The sequence below is a fragment of the Micropterus salmoides genome, unplaced genomic scaffold, assembly GCF_014851395.1.
Source record: "Micropterus salmoides isolate LMB-PRFRI ecotype aquatic unplaced genomic scaffold, ASM1485139v1 Ms_hic_scaffold_15, whole genome shotgun sequence".
NCBI classification, from domain to species: Eukaryota; Metazoa; Chordata; class Actinopteri; order Centrarchiformes; family Centrarchidae; genus Micropterus; species Micropterus salmoides.
The window spans coordinates 18,083,345-18,103,954 of NW_024040596.1; the positions used below are offsets into that span (position 1 = coordinate 18,083,345).

Genomic DNA, 20,610 nt, shown 5'->3' on the forward strand with positions numbered 1-20,610 from the left:
ATTAGCTACTGGTCATAGGCTACTAAGAGTAAGGCTGTAGCAACAGTGTATTGAATTGAGCAAGGGTGCATCTTTAGCTTTGTAAGAAGAACACTGTTTCCAGTCACATTGTCTCGCTACAAAGTCTCTAACAATAACAGTTTATCAATGTCATAATTGTTGCCAGATTAAGATTCTGAGAGAAAAAGTGAAAACAGCATAATCAAGAAAAAGTAAAGCTCTTTGGAAAAAAGCTTAAATATTGCCACAAGAAGGGACCTATATAGTCTGAAATCACAAAAGTATGCAAAAATGTGTCTTTCATGTGGGAACATTTTAAGTTGCCTCTCATCTGTTTTCATTTTAATCCTTTAAGAATAACTATAATGTTTTATAATGAATATTTTATTTGCTATCTGCAGTGAGGTGGCAAAACCAAGGACTGGTGTTGTACAATAAATGGTATTATTGACAGAAGACAGCACTGAAATCAATGTTTACTTTACTGTTGTAAAGTAACTGAATATACAGTGTGGTAAGCTGAAGAATTAAAAGCTGTACTGTCAATGTAACATAACACACATATACTACCAGTCTTCCTGCAGTGTGTCATTACTGTCTCCCTGTGGTCAATTGAGACATAACACATGTCAGAGTCATTCTTTATTCGAGAAAGGGCATTTGGGGTTTGGTCCACAGACTGTATATGATGGTTTGGTGTCTCTCTGTGTGTGTGTGTGTGTGTGTGTTATGCTAATTTTGCATACTACTGGACCCATCAGTCTTGTATTTTCTGTGCACATTTATGGCTATATGCTCAAAGACCTCTGGTGGTGGCAGTGATTCAATTTTATTGACTGAGCCTATCATAAAGCTTAGACTTTAATCCTTTCGGCAGCATTATTCACCATTTTAGTATATGCGTTACAACATAGCAAAATGCATTTCCAAAACTTGGCTAAGTTAAAAACTAGGCTTACCCGTAGGGCTTATCAAGTCTATTGCAGGCTACATTTTCGCCTTGGTCATGGATTTTTAGAAAAGTTTGGTCTCATCTTAAACTGGATTAATTGCATATTCCATGATCCTGATCTATGTTACAAACCACTAAAGTTAGGCACCATAGGAGATGAATAAATCCCAGTTATGTTATCTTTGATGCCATCTTGACTGTGAGGGAGCCAGGAGGGACAACTGAATGAGATTCAACTCATTGTTTGGGAGGGTAGAGGGATGTAGAGAGGGGTTTCATTTTGTGTTGTGTGTTACAACAAAATGTTCTAAATAAATACCAATAACAGAAGTCTGGACTTATCATCCCGTTTATTGTTTTCTTATTAAGTATACAGTTGGACGAACCAGGATGCTCAATTACAATATATTACACTTTTCTATCCTAACTGAGACTATACTACACAAAAAAACTTTATTAAAAACTTTGCATATATCTATATAAGAAAACTCACGCTAGCCTACACTATCCAAAAAACTTTCTCCCCTTCATTCCACTTAGTCTCATGCACACAGCCTGCCCTGCACTCCCTGTTCCCCAACATGGCCCCAGACACACCTGGCACTGTAGTTGAACATGCATATTGTATACATGTATTGCATTTACTTAAAAATCCCCTCCAACCTTATTTTAAGATGTAAAAAAATACTTAGCTTTGAATAATGGTTTCTATTTGATGTGGTTTTTCCATAAAAAAGTTTCATGGTTAATTAAAATTGCATCTACTCCTTCTCTGCCACAGATAATCCAGAATCTGTTAACATGCAATATTCCAAAGTTTAACTGCTGCAGATTCCTGTCACATAACACACAATTACAAGTGTGCCTGGTTTCAGCCACCAGGTGGAAGGCTTTATCCACCCACCTGTACTGAGCTGCAGAAAAGCAACAAGCTTAACCACAACCTAAAAATAAGGAAGCAATGGGTTTCCAGCATATCCATAAAAAATACGTTATATTAATTAGCCCACAATATCATCAGACATTTTAGAATTTAATTTAAAGTTCATACTGTTTTTTTCAGGCAAAGTACTATAAATATTTAACAGTATCATATTTCCATTCTTAACCTTAAACAGCAGTTTGACTCCCAAGATCCAAAAAAGGATCTTTATTGAAGATCTACTTTTAGCTTTTTCCAGCAGTATTTGATGAAGTGATAACAGGCCAAGTCAAATCTTTCCTTCAGTCTGGCTTCACTATACTCAGTAGAGCTCACAAGGTAAACATGATGTAAAACCATAACACTTAAATTAAAAGCTGATGATTAGAAAATGATTGATATCATATAAAATCATGTAGTTATGATAATCTAGTTACATTCAGTAAGCATAATCAAGTCTAGACAAATTACGTCTTTAAACAGAAAAGGCTGGTGCTTTTCTATATTGTCCTTATGTTCATCGACAAATCCCATAAAAATCAAACCAATAACATGTTGTCTCTCAATACTCTCCAGCTTCCCTACTCTGTGGCCCCTAAAGCATTTGTTACGACTGAAGACAGATCACAAATATACAGTTTAATGTTTTTAAAAGTCTTTAAAATGTTACTTACAAACGACTAGTTTTTTCTTTTCAAGGGATTTGCTGACAATGAGATTAAATATAAAACATTTCCAAATTTATCCTTTAAGTTTGATTTCAGAATGTTATATATCAATAGTACACACAGCCTATTTCCTTATGTGGAGCCAAAGATGTAGACCCTTAGAGACACTGAAAAGAAACATGATTTAGTTTAAAACCGTGGGTGCTCATGCGCTGCCTCTTGGTAAGGAGGTGACATTATCCACATCTTACACAGAAATTGGTGACAGAGACATTTTGTCCGACAGCGAGCACTCAGAGGACAAGCGATCAAGCCTCTCATCTGTGGTGATGTAGTTGAGGAGGTCAGTCGTTGTCACAACGCCAAACACCATCCTCCTCTGGCAAGCTGACCCATCAGCCTTATCTGGAGAGAGACTGTATACTAGTTACACTTACATTACTGGCTAAACTGAAAACACAAAAAGAGCAGGATAAACATTAGGCTAACTACAGTAGCTACACCACAAGACTGTTGATGTTATTAAATTTTTATGCAAATACAAAGCCACAATATTTGGGAAGCTAACAAGGTGGACACAATAAAATTCGTCTGACCCTTTGCTTAAAGCAAATGTTCAACATTTCACTGTTAAGCACAGGGAAATTCACTTATTCCCTTTTAGGTGAAAAGTTTGATATAAACATCGATACCCCCTTAGCAGCTGGTTAGCACAGCTTGAGAATATTAGCTAACAATTTTTCTCCATTGCTTAAACACTATAACCAGGCTTTTAAACTAATATTTCAAAAATATAACTCCTTTTTTCAAAACACATACAGATTTCCCTAAACTCTACACACAAATCCCTTCATTTCTCATTGCCTACACCATGTGTTCATTGAGAAAACACTAACATTCAAAATTGTTCACTCAATCAGCACAGGTTGAGCTCAGATAACAGACAGCTACCCAGGTGGAAACACAAACAGTCATAATTAATAACACACCAATCAGAACCTTCAATAGCTATGTAAAAGGGCCAGAGAGTCAGTTCATTCAGTTTTGGAACAATGGATCCAGAGAAATCTGAAGGAAGAAGTGTAGGACACGAGAGAGGAGGAGGAGGAAGAGCAGTATGGAGAGGAAGAAGAGGTGAAGGAAGAGGAACAATAGGAGATAGAGGAGGAGATGGGAAAGGAGGAAGATGAGGAGGTGGAGGAGGCGGAGCAGGAGGGAGGAGGAGGAGGAGGTGAAGAAGGAGGTGCAGTAGGTAGAGGGAGGAGGAGGAGAACAAGAATCTCTGGCCTGTCCCAGACCAAAGACAGGACGCTAGGGCAGAATAATTTGTTGTTTGGTGTGGTGTACAGGACAGTACTGAGAAATAAAAATTGTGCAAATGTTTACATTTGTTATTTCTTTTGTAATTTCATAATGTGAAAAGATTTCTGAGGGGGAGAACCACAAGCAACATACTAATAACCAGTTTTTGTAGTATTGTTTTGAATTTATCTCACCAGTGTGTAAGACTGTATTGTAGTGTGTGTGTGTGTTTTTGAGGGCTTGTGTGTTATATCTGAGGGCAAAGTTTGGTTTTTCAGCAAGATTGAATGGTTTTGAGTGGAGAGCTTCATTTTGACCTGAAAACAGGATGTTTGGGGAATTGTGTGAAAAGTTGTGGATTTGTGTTCAGAGTTTTGAGAAAAAGACACATTTCAAGAAATGTGTTTAAGCAATAAAGAAAAAGAAATTTAATTTAAAGGTGCTGGTATATGGATGTTTTACTTTTGGACGTAGCCAGGCTAGCTGATTCCCCCTGTTTCCAGTCTTTATGTTAAGTTAAGCAAATTCTCTGCTGGCTATAGCTTTATTAATATCATACAGACATGACGGACAAAAATAGGTATTTTTTGACAGACATTAATGGGGTCTTTGTTTGAAATGGTGGACTAAAAAGTAAAAAGAATTTATTAGTGCACTGTTGAGCAGGAAACTGGTCCTAAATATCCTAAAAATCTCTACTAGGTGTAGCAGTTAAAACCATTTATAATTTTTTAACCAAAAAATAGATTTAAAACATGGAATGTGCATCTTGATTTATTATAATAGTTTCTTAAAAACTTAAAAGCTTCAATTTAGGCTTTATCGCAACATAAAAGTTTAGCTGCAACAGCAACCAGCACTGTTTATTGCATCTCAAATTTCTACTACCATAAACAATAACAAATTATTGAAATATTATGGACAGATACGGATGCATTTCATCATGAGGGAGTTAGAGCAGGAGAATATGAAGGGTAGAGTGAAAATAATTGACTATTTTGATAGTTCAATTCATCGTTTAAGTAATTTTTTAAAGCAAAACTGCAAAACATTTCCTAATTCCATCTTCTTAAATGTGAGGATGTGTTGCTTTGTTTGACTTATGTAAAACAAAGACATCATCTTGGGCTCTGGGAAATTATGATGGGCATTTTGCAGTACTTTATAGACCAAACATTTAATTGATTAATTGAGAAAATAATCTGCATATAAATGCATGATGAAAGTAATTGTTGGTTGCAGTCCTAATGAAGGGATTACTATGGATAAATTAAATGATTGTCTAACACACCTGCCGCATCAAGGACAGGCCACTGTTCTATTTCCTAGAACTGATGCAGATCAACACTTGTTGGGGCTGGGGACCTGTCTTGTAGGTCATCCCTTTCCCTCTCTTCCCTCATTTGACAAATATGTACTGTCTTCAATCAAATAAATGAAAAGAAAATATTATAAATAAAGTATCTTACACTGGGTGTGATCATGCACAACCAGGGCAAAGTGATCTGTTTCAAGGACACGGGAGAGATTCCCCAGGTTGTCTGTAAGGTGCACCTGCGAGTACATCAGTAGGGAGATTAAACAAGTACGTAAATATGTTAACTTTGAATGCATGTAATGGATAGTATGCATATTTACCATCCATGTGACCACGCACTCCATGTGTTTCTACTGACTGACCTGGTTGAAATGCTTGCAGAGCACCTTGATGACAGCATCTGAGGGTTTGACCTTTCCAGCCGACACAGACGACAGAATGGTTCCCAGAGTCACCATCCCCAGGATCACACTGTAGAAACACACACACAGAGACAAACACTCAATCTACTGCTGATCCTCTATCAGCAGTGACACAGGTGATAATGACATACATTAAGATAGATGTAACGCAAAGCTATTATCTGCATCCGTTCAAAAATATCTGTTTTCAGACAGTGGACATGCCTCATGTTCTGTATTTAATTATTTTCTACTGCAGTTTATTTTTCTCATACAAATATATACAGTATATCAAGTAGGGGTGCCCCCGACTAAGGATTTGCATAGTAAAGAATTGTCGGGGTCAACCCTAATATACAGTATATATAAAAGTTCAGCTACCAACAAAATAGACCAAAAAACATCATATTATTAATCAAATAATAAACATCTGCTTCAGAAAAAGAAGTCAAAACTACGTCTAAAGAAAAGCTGTGTAAATGTTAATGATAAAAATGAACTGTAGAAGTTGACACTGAGGTTTCAACATTACATTTGGCCATTTTATCTGTCTTGAAAAATGGGAGGTTGGTTAAATATTGGGAGGAGGTCCGGAAGAAGCTGGTCTGTCTATGAAAAAAATGACACAGCTATTAATAACAGGCTACAATGGCTCATTGGGTCATATTGAATAATTACAAAAAGAGGGATTGTGCATGCAATGAGAGGAGGTCCAGATGAATGTATAGTAGGTCTGAAAAAGAGAACACTAAACAAAAATGAGAAATGTTCTGTTTTGAATGCACTTTTGCACTTCAGCTCCTTAGTTTCCTGTCTTCTGTCAAGTCACACAAGGAGCCAGGCTTCAACATCAGATCATGAGGTAAAAGAAACACCTGTGGAACATCTGTTGATCTTTATATATATATAGTGATATATTATTATATATAAATAATTTCTTGAGGCGATGTACCCTGATTCATCAACGACCGGGGCCTGGTCGAAAGCTTTCTCCTTTAGGATCCTAATGGTTTTCTGGCAGGACACAGATGGTAACACAGTGAGGGGGGCCGGCAGCTTCAGACACTGAACAGTCATGTTCCACCACCTTAAAGAGAGAGAGAGAGAGAGAGAGATTTCGCACTAATCTGTGGTTTGAATTAGGTGCTTATGGTTGACCTTTGTACCAGGGTTTGGGGTCCATCGGAGCCTCCAGGTTGAGGAAGCCCTTCTCACACATCCACTTGTCACTCAGGAACTTTGATCTTTGGAGGCAAAACATAGAACAATGACTGTGAGCAGATTAGAGGTTGCTCTGGTTTTCTGATACATCTTCACCATCCTGAGGGTTTTGGTCAGGCTCCATTTTTTGTTCTTTGTGGATTCAGTTTTGATTTGTAAGCCGTTGCATGCTGTTGATGTGCTCTGATTGTTTTTGTGTGTGCTTTATAAGTTGGGGAGATGTTTAAAGATTTTGTGGGACATCCTGGCGGCCAAGGGGTTTAAGATGCAACATATCTGGTGCGAATCCGGGTGACATTTGTTGCATGTCATCCCCTACTGTATCTCTCTCTCCCCGCATTTTCTGTCACCTGTACACTGTCCTCTCTCTATTAAGGGGGGAAAAATCACCTCAAAACATGTAAATAAAAAAAAATAACAAAGGTTTTGTGTGTGTTTGAGATGGTTGTCTAATTAAGGTTGGTAACAGCAACACAGGCATATAAATATTACAGTCATATGTTAATCATATATTAGCGTTACTTACATCAAAACTCCAGAAAGGATTACATTGAGGCCCTGGTAAATTTGATTGCATGGGACCAATAACCAAGAGTAGTAGAATTAGGACCATGTAACTTGGCTGTTGAAATGTAAAATGTTAATGTGAGTATTTGTCCAAGAGTTTAGTAAATCTGTCTTTTACATGTAGTTTCGGACGGAGTCGGCCAGGATAACAACACAGCGCTGCCCCTCCTCCAGCTGCCGAGCCATCTTCATTGCTGCTGCCATGGCTGAGCCAGAGCTGCCGCCTGCAGTAAAACAGGCACATTTTTGGATGAGAATTAAATGGAACAAATAAAGAGGTTGTTATAAACCTCCACATGGCTGTGCAAAACATATGTATTATACCAAGAAAACCTCAACGGTATAATTTGGTCAGTGAACTCACCGCACAGAAGACCCTCCTCTCTGATCAGCTTACGTGACATGGTGAACGTCTCCATGTCACTTGATTTATACCACATGTCAACAAGCTGTGTAGATTTGTAAAGGAGAGGGCAACAGAGCAGGAGGTTAAAGGGATAGTAAGTCATTGTAATCCAATGTGCTTTTTGTTACATTCAGCAAGAAATTTCCTCATGGTTTGCTAGCTCTCCGTTTTGTGTTAGCTCAGAAAAAAAATCCAGTTTTCATACACAGCTCTGGCTCTGTAAATGTAAAATAAAGAAAGTGGTGTGGACCTTGCCACACAACATTGTTCCAGTCAATCAGCAACAGGTGGTGTTAGTACTTGTGCACAGGAGTTATGGGGGCAGTAGAAGAGAGAGTTCTGTACATTGGCGCATTCGAATGTGCTGGACTTCAGGCACTATGAAGAAGTAGAGATGGCCGAGAAACAGCCAAAGAGAAAGATCTGAAGAGAATAAACAGAGAAGAAAGTTACATGACCAGGCAAGGGCGAAGGCGTTCCAATGCTGGAGAAACCTCAGAGGTTTGAAATTTGGGCAGAGCTTCTGAGGGAGCACTGAAGAGAGGGGTGTAATTGTTTCAGCAGTTGAGTTGAAATATCAACAATCCTTCTGCAGAATCACTTACTTTCCCCTTAAGTCATATCATAAAACACATGTTTTATGATGTTCAGTTACAATCAGCTCAGTGTGCTGAACAAACCAAAACTTGCATGTTCAAATGTGCGCATGCAGAAATACACTCACAGATCTGTCCAACACTGTGGGAATGAAGTCATATCCGATGCCCTCCACTTCAAAAGAAGTTTTCTGTTTGTTCTCCTCTTTTGATTCAACCAGAACGGAGCCCTCAGGGTCCACAGCGACTATCTGAAACAAACAAGACAACAGCGTTAACACTGAAAACACTGCAGCATAAAGATTGGCTTGGTAATGTCTCAAACTTCCTACAGTTGAATAAAAGCAAGTCTGAAGCTGTCCTATTTGGCTCCCAGACTCCATCAAAGTGATTACCAACAGTCTTAGCAATCTGTTCAACCCTGTTATTGTGACAAGAATGTGACTGCAGTAGTAAAATCCTTTGGATCCTTTGTACAATTGCCAAAATCAAGCCTGTTCTCTTTTTCAAAGATCTTGAGAAAGTCATCCACACCTTTACTCTCACTTGGACTACTGGAACTCCCTGTATACTGGGATCAATCAGTCGTTCCTGTCCCGTCTGCAACTGGCCCAGGACATAGCAGCCAGGCCCCTGACATGTAGGTACCCGGAAAATGAACCTTATTATCATATATATCTGCCTTCTACCACCTCAACAACATCTCAAGACTTTGGCCTTCACTCTCGGACTTTGTGGCAGAATCACTCATATATGCCTTTATCACCTACTGCTTGGAGTATTGCAGTGGTGTCCTGTTCGGGGTAACCAGCAAAGTCCTGGACATGCTTCAGTCTGTGCACAACTGAGCTTGCAGGGTTTTCACTTGGCAGCACAGCACATCACCCCAATCCTCACTTCCCTTTCACTGGCTCCCAGTCAAATTCCGCATCAACTACAAAATCCTCCCCCTCCCCTATAAAGCCCTGCCCTGAAACAGAAGTAACCTCATCTGGACATCTTCTCCACACAAATCTCTCTAATCATATCCATAGATTTAACAAAATAAAACAAGTTCAAAGAGGTCCTTGATCACAACATGCTGTGTGTCTTGCCTTGATATTGGGGCACCTCTCCTTCAACTTTCGAGCAACACCAGTAAGTGTACCACCTGTGCCGGCTCCAGCCACAAACATGTCCAATTTACCTGAAAGGAAAAGCACATTTCCTTTCATTATTGGATTACACTTCCTGGAGAGTACCCCAAGGATACACACAATACATTTTGGTGAATAAAACTAAATTTAAGAGCAATAAGCTATGATATATTGTATGGACTGCACTGTATATTAGAAATACACTTAAATTGCCTTTTTTCTGTCTGTCCTTTGAAAAGAAAGAGTTTAGTACAAACCATCACACTGCTCCAGTATCTCCTCAGCTGTGGTATCATAGTGAGCCAGAGGGTTGCTGGCATTACGATACTGGTCGAGGATGTGCGAGTTGGGGATCTCATTCTTTAGACGCCAAGCCGCACCTATGTGAGATTCTGGTGAATCGAAAGCTGCAGAAGTAGGTGTGCGCACTATTTTTGCCCCAAGAGCTCTCAACACGTCCACCTAAAAGCACACACTGAGGTCAGATTTCAATTCAGTCAAATGTCCCATAATGAATCAATCAGAAGTTGTGATCAGTGAAAGAGCAGCGTACCTTCTCCATGCTCATCTTCTCAGGCATGGTGATAATGCAGCGGTAGCCTTTCACTGCAGCTATCAGGGCGAGGCTGATACCTGCAGGCAGCCAGAGGAGGAGGACTTATCACGGTCAGAACAGTTTCTGTGTTCTGCTATATTGCCTAGACAACAACTCGCTTCTACATTTTTCATGGGATAGATTCTTGCGTTTGTTTTTGTTCCCCACCCTGCATGTTCTTAGACCGCCCTCATCAAAATCACTAATGACCTCCTCATCGCTGCTGACTCTGAACATATCAGCATCCTCATTCTTCTAGATCTCTCAGCAACCTTTGACACAGTTCCCCATACCATCCTTCTCAACCGTTTATCTGTATGTGTTGGCCGCACCGGTTCAGCACTCTCCTGGTTCCAGTCATACCTCTCTAATAGGGAACAGTTCGTCACCTTTAGAGACTGTAGCTCCCCCCCAGCCCCAGTCAAACAAGGTGTGCCCCAAGGCTCTGTGTTGGACCCCTCCTCTTTACCATTTACATGCTCCCCCTTGGCCAGATAATACGCCGCCATGGTCTCAGCTCTCACTGTTATGCTGATGACACACAGCTGTATCTCAGCACCAAACCATCCACTCAGCTTCCGCCTCTGTCACTTGTTAACTGTCTGAATGAAATAAAAACCTGGATGTCATCTAACCTACTCAAACTAAACAGCAGCAAAACAGAGCTATTGGTAGTTAGTAGGCTATTTGTAGGCTCCCAAGCCGCTGCTCCTGAGGGTCCATCCCAAGAAGTCTGCAACCTTGGTGTCATATTGGACTTCACCCTTTCCTTCCAGTCACATCCCCAGACTTCGACCTTCACTCCCAGACTCTGTGGCAGAGTCACTCATCCATGCCTTCATCACATTCCGTTTGGACTACTGCAGTGGTGTCCTGTATGGGGTACCCAGCAAGGTCCTGGACAGACTACAATATGTTCAGAACTCGGCTGCCAGGGTTCTCACCTACACTAGGACATGGCAGCACATCACCCCAATCCTCACTCAGCTTCACTGGCTCCCGGTCAAATTCCGCATCACCTACAAAATCCTACTCCTCATCTACAAATCTCTCCATGCCACTGCACCCCAGTACCTACTGGACCTTCTCCACCCCTACAACCCCTCACGGAACCGGCGGTCCACCGACAAGGGCTTGCTCTCTGTCCCCCACACCATAGTACGGACTTTTGGGGACAGAGCCTTCAGCGTCGCAGCCCCCACCCTCTGGAACTCCATCCCCACAGAGATCCAAAACACTCCCTCTCTGGACACCTTCAAAACACTCCTAAAAACCCACCTCTTCACAAAGGCAATCAACCCTGAATGACTTTTATTGTTCTGTCTCTTAAGTTATGTGTAAAGCGTCCTTGGGTCCAGTGAAAGACGCTATAAAAATATAAGTTATTATTATTATTTTTATTATTATTATTATAATTATTATTATTATAAGGTACCTGTGTTGCCAGAGGTGGGCTCGATGATTGTGTCTCCTGGTTTGAGAATCCCGACTCTCTCAGCATCTTCCACCATCCGCAGGCCGATCCTGTCTTTCACACTGCCTCCTGCATTGAAGAACTCGCACTTGGCCACTAAATACACATGCGATAATACTATCACTGAGTGTGTTTTAGTTTGACTTAAGAGTCTGAAACAGCTAAGATAAAAAATCAATGTTGTTTCCTTCATTTTTCTCAACATCACTATTTTTTCTGTGTGTTAATCCGTTCATTTATTAGTCAGGTTATAAAATAACAGGACGCAAGTTTGTTTAATTCATGCAGTGTTATTTTTGTTCCAAAGGTTATGATATGTTAAAAGTGGTGATGTATTATATGTATTACTTTTTTAGTACTCTTCATGGAGATCATCTGCTCTATCAGTGATTGTGAAAAAATGTGTGCATCATTAGTTCACTGCAAGCAGTGAGTGAACAGGTATTTTCAAGCTGTGGATGAAACTGGTCTGCAGTGAATAACATTCAGTTGAAGTTGATGCATTCATGGCTGTGTGTGTCAGCAGCAGTGTTGGGCAAGTTACTCAGAAATTGTAATACAGTATATTAGTAGTTACTTATTACTCCTTAAAGGTCCAGTGTGTAATATTTCTGAGGCTCTATTGACAGAAATGCAATATAAGATCCATAACTATGCTTTCAGTGGTGTATAAAGACCTTACATAATGACCCATTATGTTTTTATTTCGTTAGAATGAGACATTTATATCTACATAACCGCAGGCACCCCCTGCTGCTGTGGAGGTCGCTGTATTTTGTCGTCATGTTTCTACTGAAGCTGACAACGAACAATTAGCACTACAGAGCTTGTGTAATTCCGGTAGTGTAGACGCCCATCACTACATTGAAGAAGAAGAGGGACTAATAATAATAGTAATATACAGTCTCTGTCTCTCTCTAGTCTTCTGGTTTATTAGAAGGAAGAAGAGAAGTGACATTTGGGCAACTGTAGGAGCACACGTGTTATTTAGCACGAGAGCCGACAGCTTGATGGAGTCGGGACAGACAGTTGACGGCAGAAATCACCGATTTTGTGGATTTTCCCAGAGGTAAAGGCATAACGGTAATGTGGGACAGATGTTTTCAAAGTGGAGCTGAAGTTGTCTGTTTTCTGCTGGACAGGTAATTTACTTTGTTTGTCAGACTTTAGCAATGCAAATGAAAACTGTTGTTTGAGAGCTTTATCTTAGCTGGCCATAATCACAGAGAGCCGTGACGTGTTTCCCCTGTCAGTGGTGTGAAATATGGATTAATTTCATGGCGCCTACTTATTCTCCAGTCTGTGATTTGGCTTTCTGACGATCTATGATGCCTTGTCGAAAAATGCTACCATAGCGCAAATCGACAGCAGAGACTATCGAGTCGCCCTGCCCTATGGAAAAATGCTACCTTGTGTTCCCTTTTCCAATCCCATTAAGTTATAACTCTCACAGTATTATGACATATTCTGTTTTTTGATTATATTATAACATCATTTCAGGGGTAGCGTATTCCGATAGACTAATCTCCCCTATCAAATAATGCTCCCACTACAGAATCATTTTATATTGCACCACTACTCACTCCATGTGTACTGTAAGGAGATGGGGAGCACGTTGACATCTTTATTTAAGATATCAGGGGTAGCGTATTCTGATAGAGTAATAATGTTGTTGTTTTTTTATATTACTGACAGATATTGACTGATCAGCCACTTTCTCGACGGCATTCCCAACATTAAGGTTGCACAGATTTATGGGCGCGGAAACAGACCACGCTTTTGAGTCATACGCATGTGCAGAACCGCTAAGTAGCACATCTCGATAGGTAGCATAAATCTACAGAACACCAGTTATGTTAGCAAGAAAATCAGCTGATCAGTAACGTTAATTGGCAATAAAACCGTAACGTTAGCTTAGAGCATTGGAAGCATAAGCCAGCTAACCTTTTACTGACTGGTAGAAAAAAATGTATTATTAGTTGGATTGGTTTATTCTCCTGGGCTGTGCTTTGGCTTGTGGTGTTATGTTAGTTGGATTAATTTCATGTAGTGACTCGCTCTCTCTCTCTCTCTCTCTCTCTCTCTCTCCAGCGCTTTGACTTTGTCTGTTAACTTCATGAGAATCAGCTGATCGCTAATTAGCAATAAAACGGCAGCTTCCAGCATCAAAGCTCAGATCAGCCAGCAAAACTTTTACTGCGCTGGTAGACAAAATATGTAGTTGGATTGTAATTTCATGTAGTTATTCCCCGACGCTCTGTTATGGCTTTGTTACCTGGAGAGAAGCAGTTACCTTCCTGAGACAAACAGCTGATGAATATTATTGGTAAAGAAATGGTAACAGCAGGGAAGTTCAGATCAGCAGCTAAACTTCACATTTTACTGCCCTGGTATGAAGGTATTTTTGTGTCTTTTTAATGCAAGCAAAAAAAATGTTTTGAGAGCATATTTATCGCACTGCAATCAAAAATTCTGTTTGTAATTAAAAATAAACAGGCCTTTTTTTGTGTCACAAAAAGTTTTAATTGCTAATTTGTCCTTATTGATTGCAAGTTAAAAAGTTTTCCTTGCAAGTCAGAAAGTTTTGCAGGTTCAACCATTTTGCAAGTTGAAAAGTTTTGCGAGTCAAAAAAGGTCTAAATAAGAGATTCTATTGGTGGTTTGACTGACCAATCATGGATTTGCATCCAACGCATGGCCACGCCTACAATCCCCTCGCTCCGACAGCTCCGTCCACTTTCTGGAGACGGAGCTGTAGCGTGTACAGGCCTTTTCATATAGAGTCTATGGTACAGGCTAGATGGAGGTAAGTTGACGGTGTGTCGCTCATTTAAATAGAAATGCGTTTTAAATGTAGTATGGCATGAATTAATGATTATTTAGATTTACTGTTGGCAAGGTCACGGAGTCTATCGTTGTCTCCTTTTTTAGAATAACATGTATAACAGTTAGCTAACGTTAGCCGTCTTGTAATGAAGCTTGACTGGCAGGGTTCTCAATCATGGCATCATTTAAGCTACAAACAAATACAGCCATAACACTGTTCACTGATTGGCACCAGCCTTCCACCAACACTTTGCGTCACAGATGAAAACAGGATCTTCATGCCAGGGTGCTAGAGGTAAAGCCTTATGCTGGGTACACACCAAAGGATTTTTTACATCTTATAAGATTTTCAAAATGTGATGGATCACAAACATGAGGAGAAAAAATCCTAGATTTAACCGTTTTGCTCCTATAGTGTGCTGTCTTTGTCACATCATGGGACACCACACACAAACAGATTTGACTGTGAACACAGGAAATCTCGCAAAATCTCGCGAGACTTCAGAATAAGCATGGCGGACGATACACAGGAAGAAATTGCGACATTGAACAAACATTCATGCTGTTGCCACAAATCTACAAGCTGATCCTCCATCTCTGCTGTCCATATTCATTTCACCTTGTGCTGCGCCATGACTGTGTTTCTTATGCTTCTGTCTTCAACCATCTCGCTTTATGATTGGATATTGTTTTGTTTCACGTGATAATCTCCAGAATGTGTGCACGTTTGTCCTCGGGGATCCCCACACATCAGGATTTCTGATAGTAAATATTCAACATGTCGCAAATCGTAAAAAAAGCGACATGTTGAATATTTACGATTCACGATCGGGGCGCCTCTGACATTCTTCCGATCAGGTTCGGACACTCTTAACACACCTCACACCAAGGGAGAATCTGATAAGATAATCTGTAGAACCATCAAGATAATTGGGACATAGCCAGGATTGTCGGAAGCGGGGAAATCTGCCCAAAATCAGCCCGATTATCTTTTGGTGTGTACCCAGCATTAGTAACTACTAATAATATTACGGTTTTTGAAAAGTAATTAGTTACACTACTTAGTTACTGGGAAAAGTAATATTATTACATTAACGCGTTACTAGTAACTGCCCAACACTGGTCAGCAGAATCTAAATGCTAAGTTTGTCATTCTGCATATTTTCTTGAACTTCTTATGAGAAAATGACTCAACACACCTTCCTCAGAATCAGCTAATATTGTATCCAGTATCGGTTGATGCCATTGTTATTCTTATAAATTCTTATAAATACTTTGTTTTTAAACATCAGGAACTCACATTTGAGCAGTGGTGCCAATGATTCAGTGAAGTTGCAGCCAAAAACTGGTATAAACATAATGAGGATTCCTCCATAAGTGTTAATCATCAAGATCAATCATCAAGATCAATTCAAATTAAGTAGGAGAGAGACATCTTATGTCTAGTAGTAAAAATAATTAGCATATTTATAGATTCTGGATTTTTTTATTAAGGAAAAGGAGTAGAAGTAGCCTAATTAAAGAATTTTTAATGAGTTGGAGTTTTCTATACGTCTATGAGTATTATATACTGTCCACCAATTCAACCTCAAGATGGGCGATGCAACGGGACAATGGCCCAAAGTACAGAAGTAAATGAACAACTGAATGGCTTCAGCAGAAGAAAATACGCCATCTGGAGTGGCCCAGTCAGAGTCCTGACCTCAACCCGATTGAGATGCTGTGGCATGACGTAAAGAGAGCGATTCACACCACACAGCCCAAGAATATTGCTGAACTGAAACAGTTTTGTAAAGAGGAATGGTCCAGAATTCCTCCTAACCATTGTTCAGATCTGATCTGCAACTGCAGGAAATGTTTGGTTATTGGGGTTATTGCCGTCAAAGGAGGGTCAACCAGTTATTAAATCTAAGGGTTCACATACTTTTTCCTTTGATTGAATGTGATGGCAGTACATCACACTAAAGTTAAGATGACCTTCAAATGCCAATCAGCATACATCTGTGACACTACTACTGTGTAAACCATTTAGACATGTCACAGTAGGAAAAACAGGTGTAATAATAAATTTAATGGTGGCTGAAGTCAATTTAGCTGCTTCACTTTCAGGGTCCTGGTATTGAAAATGCTAGTTCTCTGTCATGACTTAGTGGGACACTTGAATAGAACAGATCCATTGTTAATATTATTAGTAACACCTGTGCTTTTCCTACTATGCCAGGTCAAAATGTCCAGTGTTAAAGAGGCACACTGGACTACACTTTGCAACTGAAAGTGACACAGACCAGAGTAGAGCAGATTATGGAAGAAGACTGAAACGACATTTTATTTGGGGAGCGTGGGGTCGTTCCAAGGTCTCTCTGTCACCAACACGTCTGCCAACTGCCACAAATTTGGGGCGGCTACAATTTATCTGGTGAACTAGAGAAGTAACGTCACGTGAAAACTGCGTAAGTATCAGGTGTAAGGTCCTTTGTCTCATTAAGCCATGGGAACAAACTAGAATTTCACTTTCATTAGTTTAAGGGAGTGTAAAAGGGATTTTCTTAGGAGGCTTAGACTGATGCCTCTGACTGGTTTCATCCTCACTGAACCCTGCCAGTACGAGACAGTGCAGCTGAGGAAATACTCTACTGAAATCAAATAAATACTTAAAGAAACACCATGTATGTTTTCAGGTTTCATTTCAAGTGTGGCTGTGTGCTTTGCTCTGTTGGCCGAAAGAACAACACCTTTCATTTTTACCTCCACATTCATGGGAGCCCGCTGACTCAGACACAACCCCAACAGTCACATGGAAAAAAGGCCATGAGCCACATAATCCTTAATGTTCCCTTCTGAACAGCAGATTCTTCTTCCTAAGAAGGAAGCCAATAGGGACGCAGCCATATCAATAGCCCTTGATGAAAGCAATAGCAGGTCTTCCGCTCCCACATATTAATTAAATGTGTTTGCCTGCATGCCTTGTTTCCTGAAAGAAGTCTTTCTTAGCCTTGTACCCAAAGACAGTATGCCAGGTAAGACTTCAGTCTCTAATCTAATGCTGCTGAGCTACAATCACATCTAGCCAGCACTTTCTTTCTGTCCCATTGAACACTGAAACTTCTCAACTTTCTGGCTTTTCCAGGAAGGAGAACAATAATGCTGTTGTTAGGAGTAGTCTCCCTCCTTTTTCTGAAATGAGAAAAACAAAATCTGACTCTCCGGTCCTGTTCATCTTAACTGTACCATTTATCTGCATAATAAGTGTGCAGACAAGATTCAAGTTAGCTTTGCTGTGGGGCAGCTATTCAAGCCTCTGCACAACCTGTAAGAGTCAAAGGTAACAAACATTGTACAGTGCAGAACTCTGGACTCCCTGTCCAACCTTTGTCAACTATTCCCATGAAAACAAGGGTGGACAAAGAACAGATTCATTCAAATCCATAGACTGGTGAAGAAATAATACTATCATGATGTTTTGTAAAACAGAGTTCATATAACTATAAGCAAAAACAATTAATTTCCAACCTTTTCAAGGTTGTATACTAAAAAAGGTATAAAGTTAAAATTATTTTGTGTAGAGATGTGGGTGTGCTGTTACTGATAAATAAGCATGTGTGTCATATGTAATCTTTGCAGAGATTATATGAAAGCATTTACTCACAAACATCACACTTGAGTCCAAACTCCTTTGGGATTTTGTTCAGACGAACCAGAGGTGTGTGTCCAATTTTCCCAAGGATGTTGGGGAGGATGCTGGGGGCATTGGGGCTGTGATGGACAGAAGAGAAAATACACCACCAGCTGTAAATAAATTACATGGTTTGGTGGAAATATGCTCACACTACATCTAATGTAGTTATATGTCGACAATGAATCTTTCCCACACCAGTCACAGGTGAAACTAATTTACATTAAAGGTTCCCCGTGGAGTCTGCTCTTGTGAATGACATATGCAAGAGATGCAATACTCATTCCAGCCAATAGTTTTGCACTAATCAAACAGCTGACGTCAAAAGACGCATTCATGCGCCATTTAAAGGCATTGAAGGAGACAGAAAGTTAATAAACATGAGTGCGGGTTTCACACTTTTAGCAACAATTAGCTTTACAAATGCTTTATGAGGGAGGAAATGCATTCACCATGTTTGTTAGACCACATGGATGCACATCAATGAGTAAAACTGAATGTAAACAGAAACTCCACAGGGCACCTGTATTGGAAGTGAGCCATCATTAATGTCATTAGTTACAGGTGTGGCTGTTGCTGCTGTGAAAATTCAAAATTTCTGCTATGAAAAGGGTATTTGCGCATGCTAGCACAGAATGACTATCACAGCTAAACTGAAGGAAGACATTGTTAATGTCTGAGCCACCTTATGATCTGTCACAACCAATGTGAGAAAGGCTCTTGCCCAAACCTTTCATAACTAACAGGCCCTCACTCACTACAGTGGGTCACACTTGCAGCTGTGAAGGGCACTCTGCATTACGGAAAGCGTGTAAACGAAAAGGTCAGCTATGGGACGTACTTGGTACTCTCAGGCATGAGCAGGACACATCGGTTACGACTCGTACTGTCAAAAATACTGATGATGGGTTATGAAATAGATGCTGCGCTCTTTCTGTAAACTCATGCTTGCAAATACTGGAAGTTATGTGGTACATGCAAAGTGACTGCAATGTTTTCCTTTTTTTTAAACTTTTACTTGGATTGCTGAACAGAACTACGATTTTGGGCAAAGGCCCAGGGGCCCCCTGACCCCAGAGCCTCTGTTGGAAAGTCACAAAGCTCACTTCAGAGTCCTGATCCTTATCAGAGTCTTGAGTATCTCCAAGGGTGTTGTTTGTAGTCATTTTGTGTCTCTTTCAGTCTTGTCTTGCTCCCATGTGTGAGGGGTGGGGACCCTTTAACATGTCTGTGTCCAGGGGCCATTGTCTCATTTGACCATGCTAAAACTTAAATTTAAACAAGGTTAATTCAGCATTGACAACCTATTTATTTTCCGAGCTTGTATTATTAATATAACTCTTAATGCCACATTTGTTCATTTTTAACAAATTCACCTGCATCTAGCACTGACAGCGCAATGGATTCCTCAATACACAGCAGAGTTAGGCTAATGATATTTCAGACACATGTTTGAGACCATCATAGATTCTAACTTGCACAAACCTCAGTCAGATAAAGGGTCAGTGAGTCAGGAAGACTAGCTATTCAACATATTCAACTAAACAACGCATTTACCAGTGCAAGCTCTTTTCCACTAGGGGATGGAAAGGGGGTTGGCAGCAACAAGGGGGATGCATTTTGGTTATTTTGGTAACAGGAAGGATGTCATCCCCCCACTCTAACTGTCTACTGCTTACTGTGCTGGGTGACTATGAGGGGACTCTGAAATAGGTGCACCCAGCCTCCAGGTACATCTGCTGGGTAAATCAGGCCGGATCCAGTTCCTCTGACGAGGAGTCCCTTCTCCTTTCTCCAGCTCACTCTCCCGGATTGATTCATCCTGAGCCTTGAGACAGTGCTGTTCTCCAGTTGCAGATAACCCATGACCACCTATGACAGTTACAGCATCCCCATCCACACTGGAAGACTTTTGATCCACAGTGATGTCTGCATTTATCAACTTAGCTGCAGTAGGCATGGTTCACCTGCAGTGAGACGGGGCAGGTGTTACAATCACACATGCACACAAACAAAACATTCAAAATTTGAATAAATAAACAAATACTGTAAAAACAGGCCCAGAGCGATAAAACTAAGTCCAATTTTCACTCGCCTTTTAGATCTGTTTTTGGTCTCCACCAAATCCTGAAGGAAATATCTGGCTCTTTAGTCGCTAATTGTGTCTGTCTGGTGTTTTAGCAGGTAAAGTGCAATGAGTTTATCAGAGCGGTCAAATTGTGTTGTAAGGCTGTAAACCCAAAACAGTTAAATAAAAGACACCACGTAGAGCTGAGGGGAAATACAGAGTCGGCAATGAGTCCTGGTCTGCGCCTGACCTGTTTTATTTTCAATGGGCTAAACCAGGAGACACAATGGGCTTCACTGCTTAAGAAAATGTGTTTCAATGCTTCTTTTCTTCTCTCCTTTAAGGGTACAATAGACCATCCTTTAAGAAAGGAAAATAGATAATGCCGCTCCACAATTCCTCGTGGCAGCAACATTTAAAGCGATGCACAATTGTAGTTTCACCACGTAAATGTAGAAACAACAGAGTACCTATTTTATGCTTGG

At 40.3% G+C, this 20,610-nt stretch overlaps 1 protein-coding gene across 1 annotated transcript; it reads right to left on the minus strand.

The window, feature by feature from the left end:
- Nucleotides 1-1,302: 1,302 nt before the first annotated feature.
- On the minus strand, nucleotides 1,303-20,017 carry cbsb (cystathionine beta-synthase b). The gene is made up of 14 exons (XM_038719709.1): nucleotides 19,737-20,017; nucleotides 18,031-18,137; nucleotides 11,520-11,654; nucleotides 10,043-10,122; nucleotides 9,747-9,951; nucleotides 9,448-9,539; nucleotides 8,482-8,604; nucleotides 7,716-7,800; nucleotides 7,470-7,575; nucleotides 6,730-6,807; nucleotides 6,516-6,650; nucleotides 5,525-5,633; nucleotides 5,314-5,398; nucleotides 1,303-2,947 (listed from the first exon to the last, which is right to left on the minus strand). Exons 1-14 carry the CDS (start codon nucleotides 20,015-20,017, stop codon nucleotides 2,790-2,792), a joined length of 1,779 nt encoding a protein of 592 aa, XP_038575637.1. The 3' UTR covers nucleotides 1,303-2,789.
- Between the last annotated feature and the right edge of the window lie 593 nt (nucleotides 20,018-20,610).

Bases quoted from the DNA above. Each gene is read 5' to 3' on its own strand.
- cbsb (XM_038719709.1), bottom strand. From the start codon at position 20,017: ATGCCTACTGCAGCTAAGTTGATAAATGCAGACATCACTGTGGATCAA. The intron at 10,123-11,519 runs GTACCTTATAAT...GGCTGCCTGCAG, and splicing joins GCCCACCTCTGGCAACACAG to GTATCAGCCTCGCCCTGATA. The intron at 8,605-9,447 runs GCAAGACACACA...TGTTTGTTTCAG, and splicing joins AGAGGTGCCCCAATATCAAG to ATAGTCGCTGTGGACCCTGA.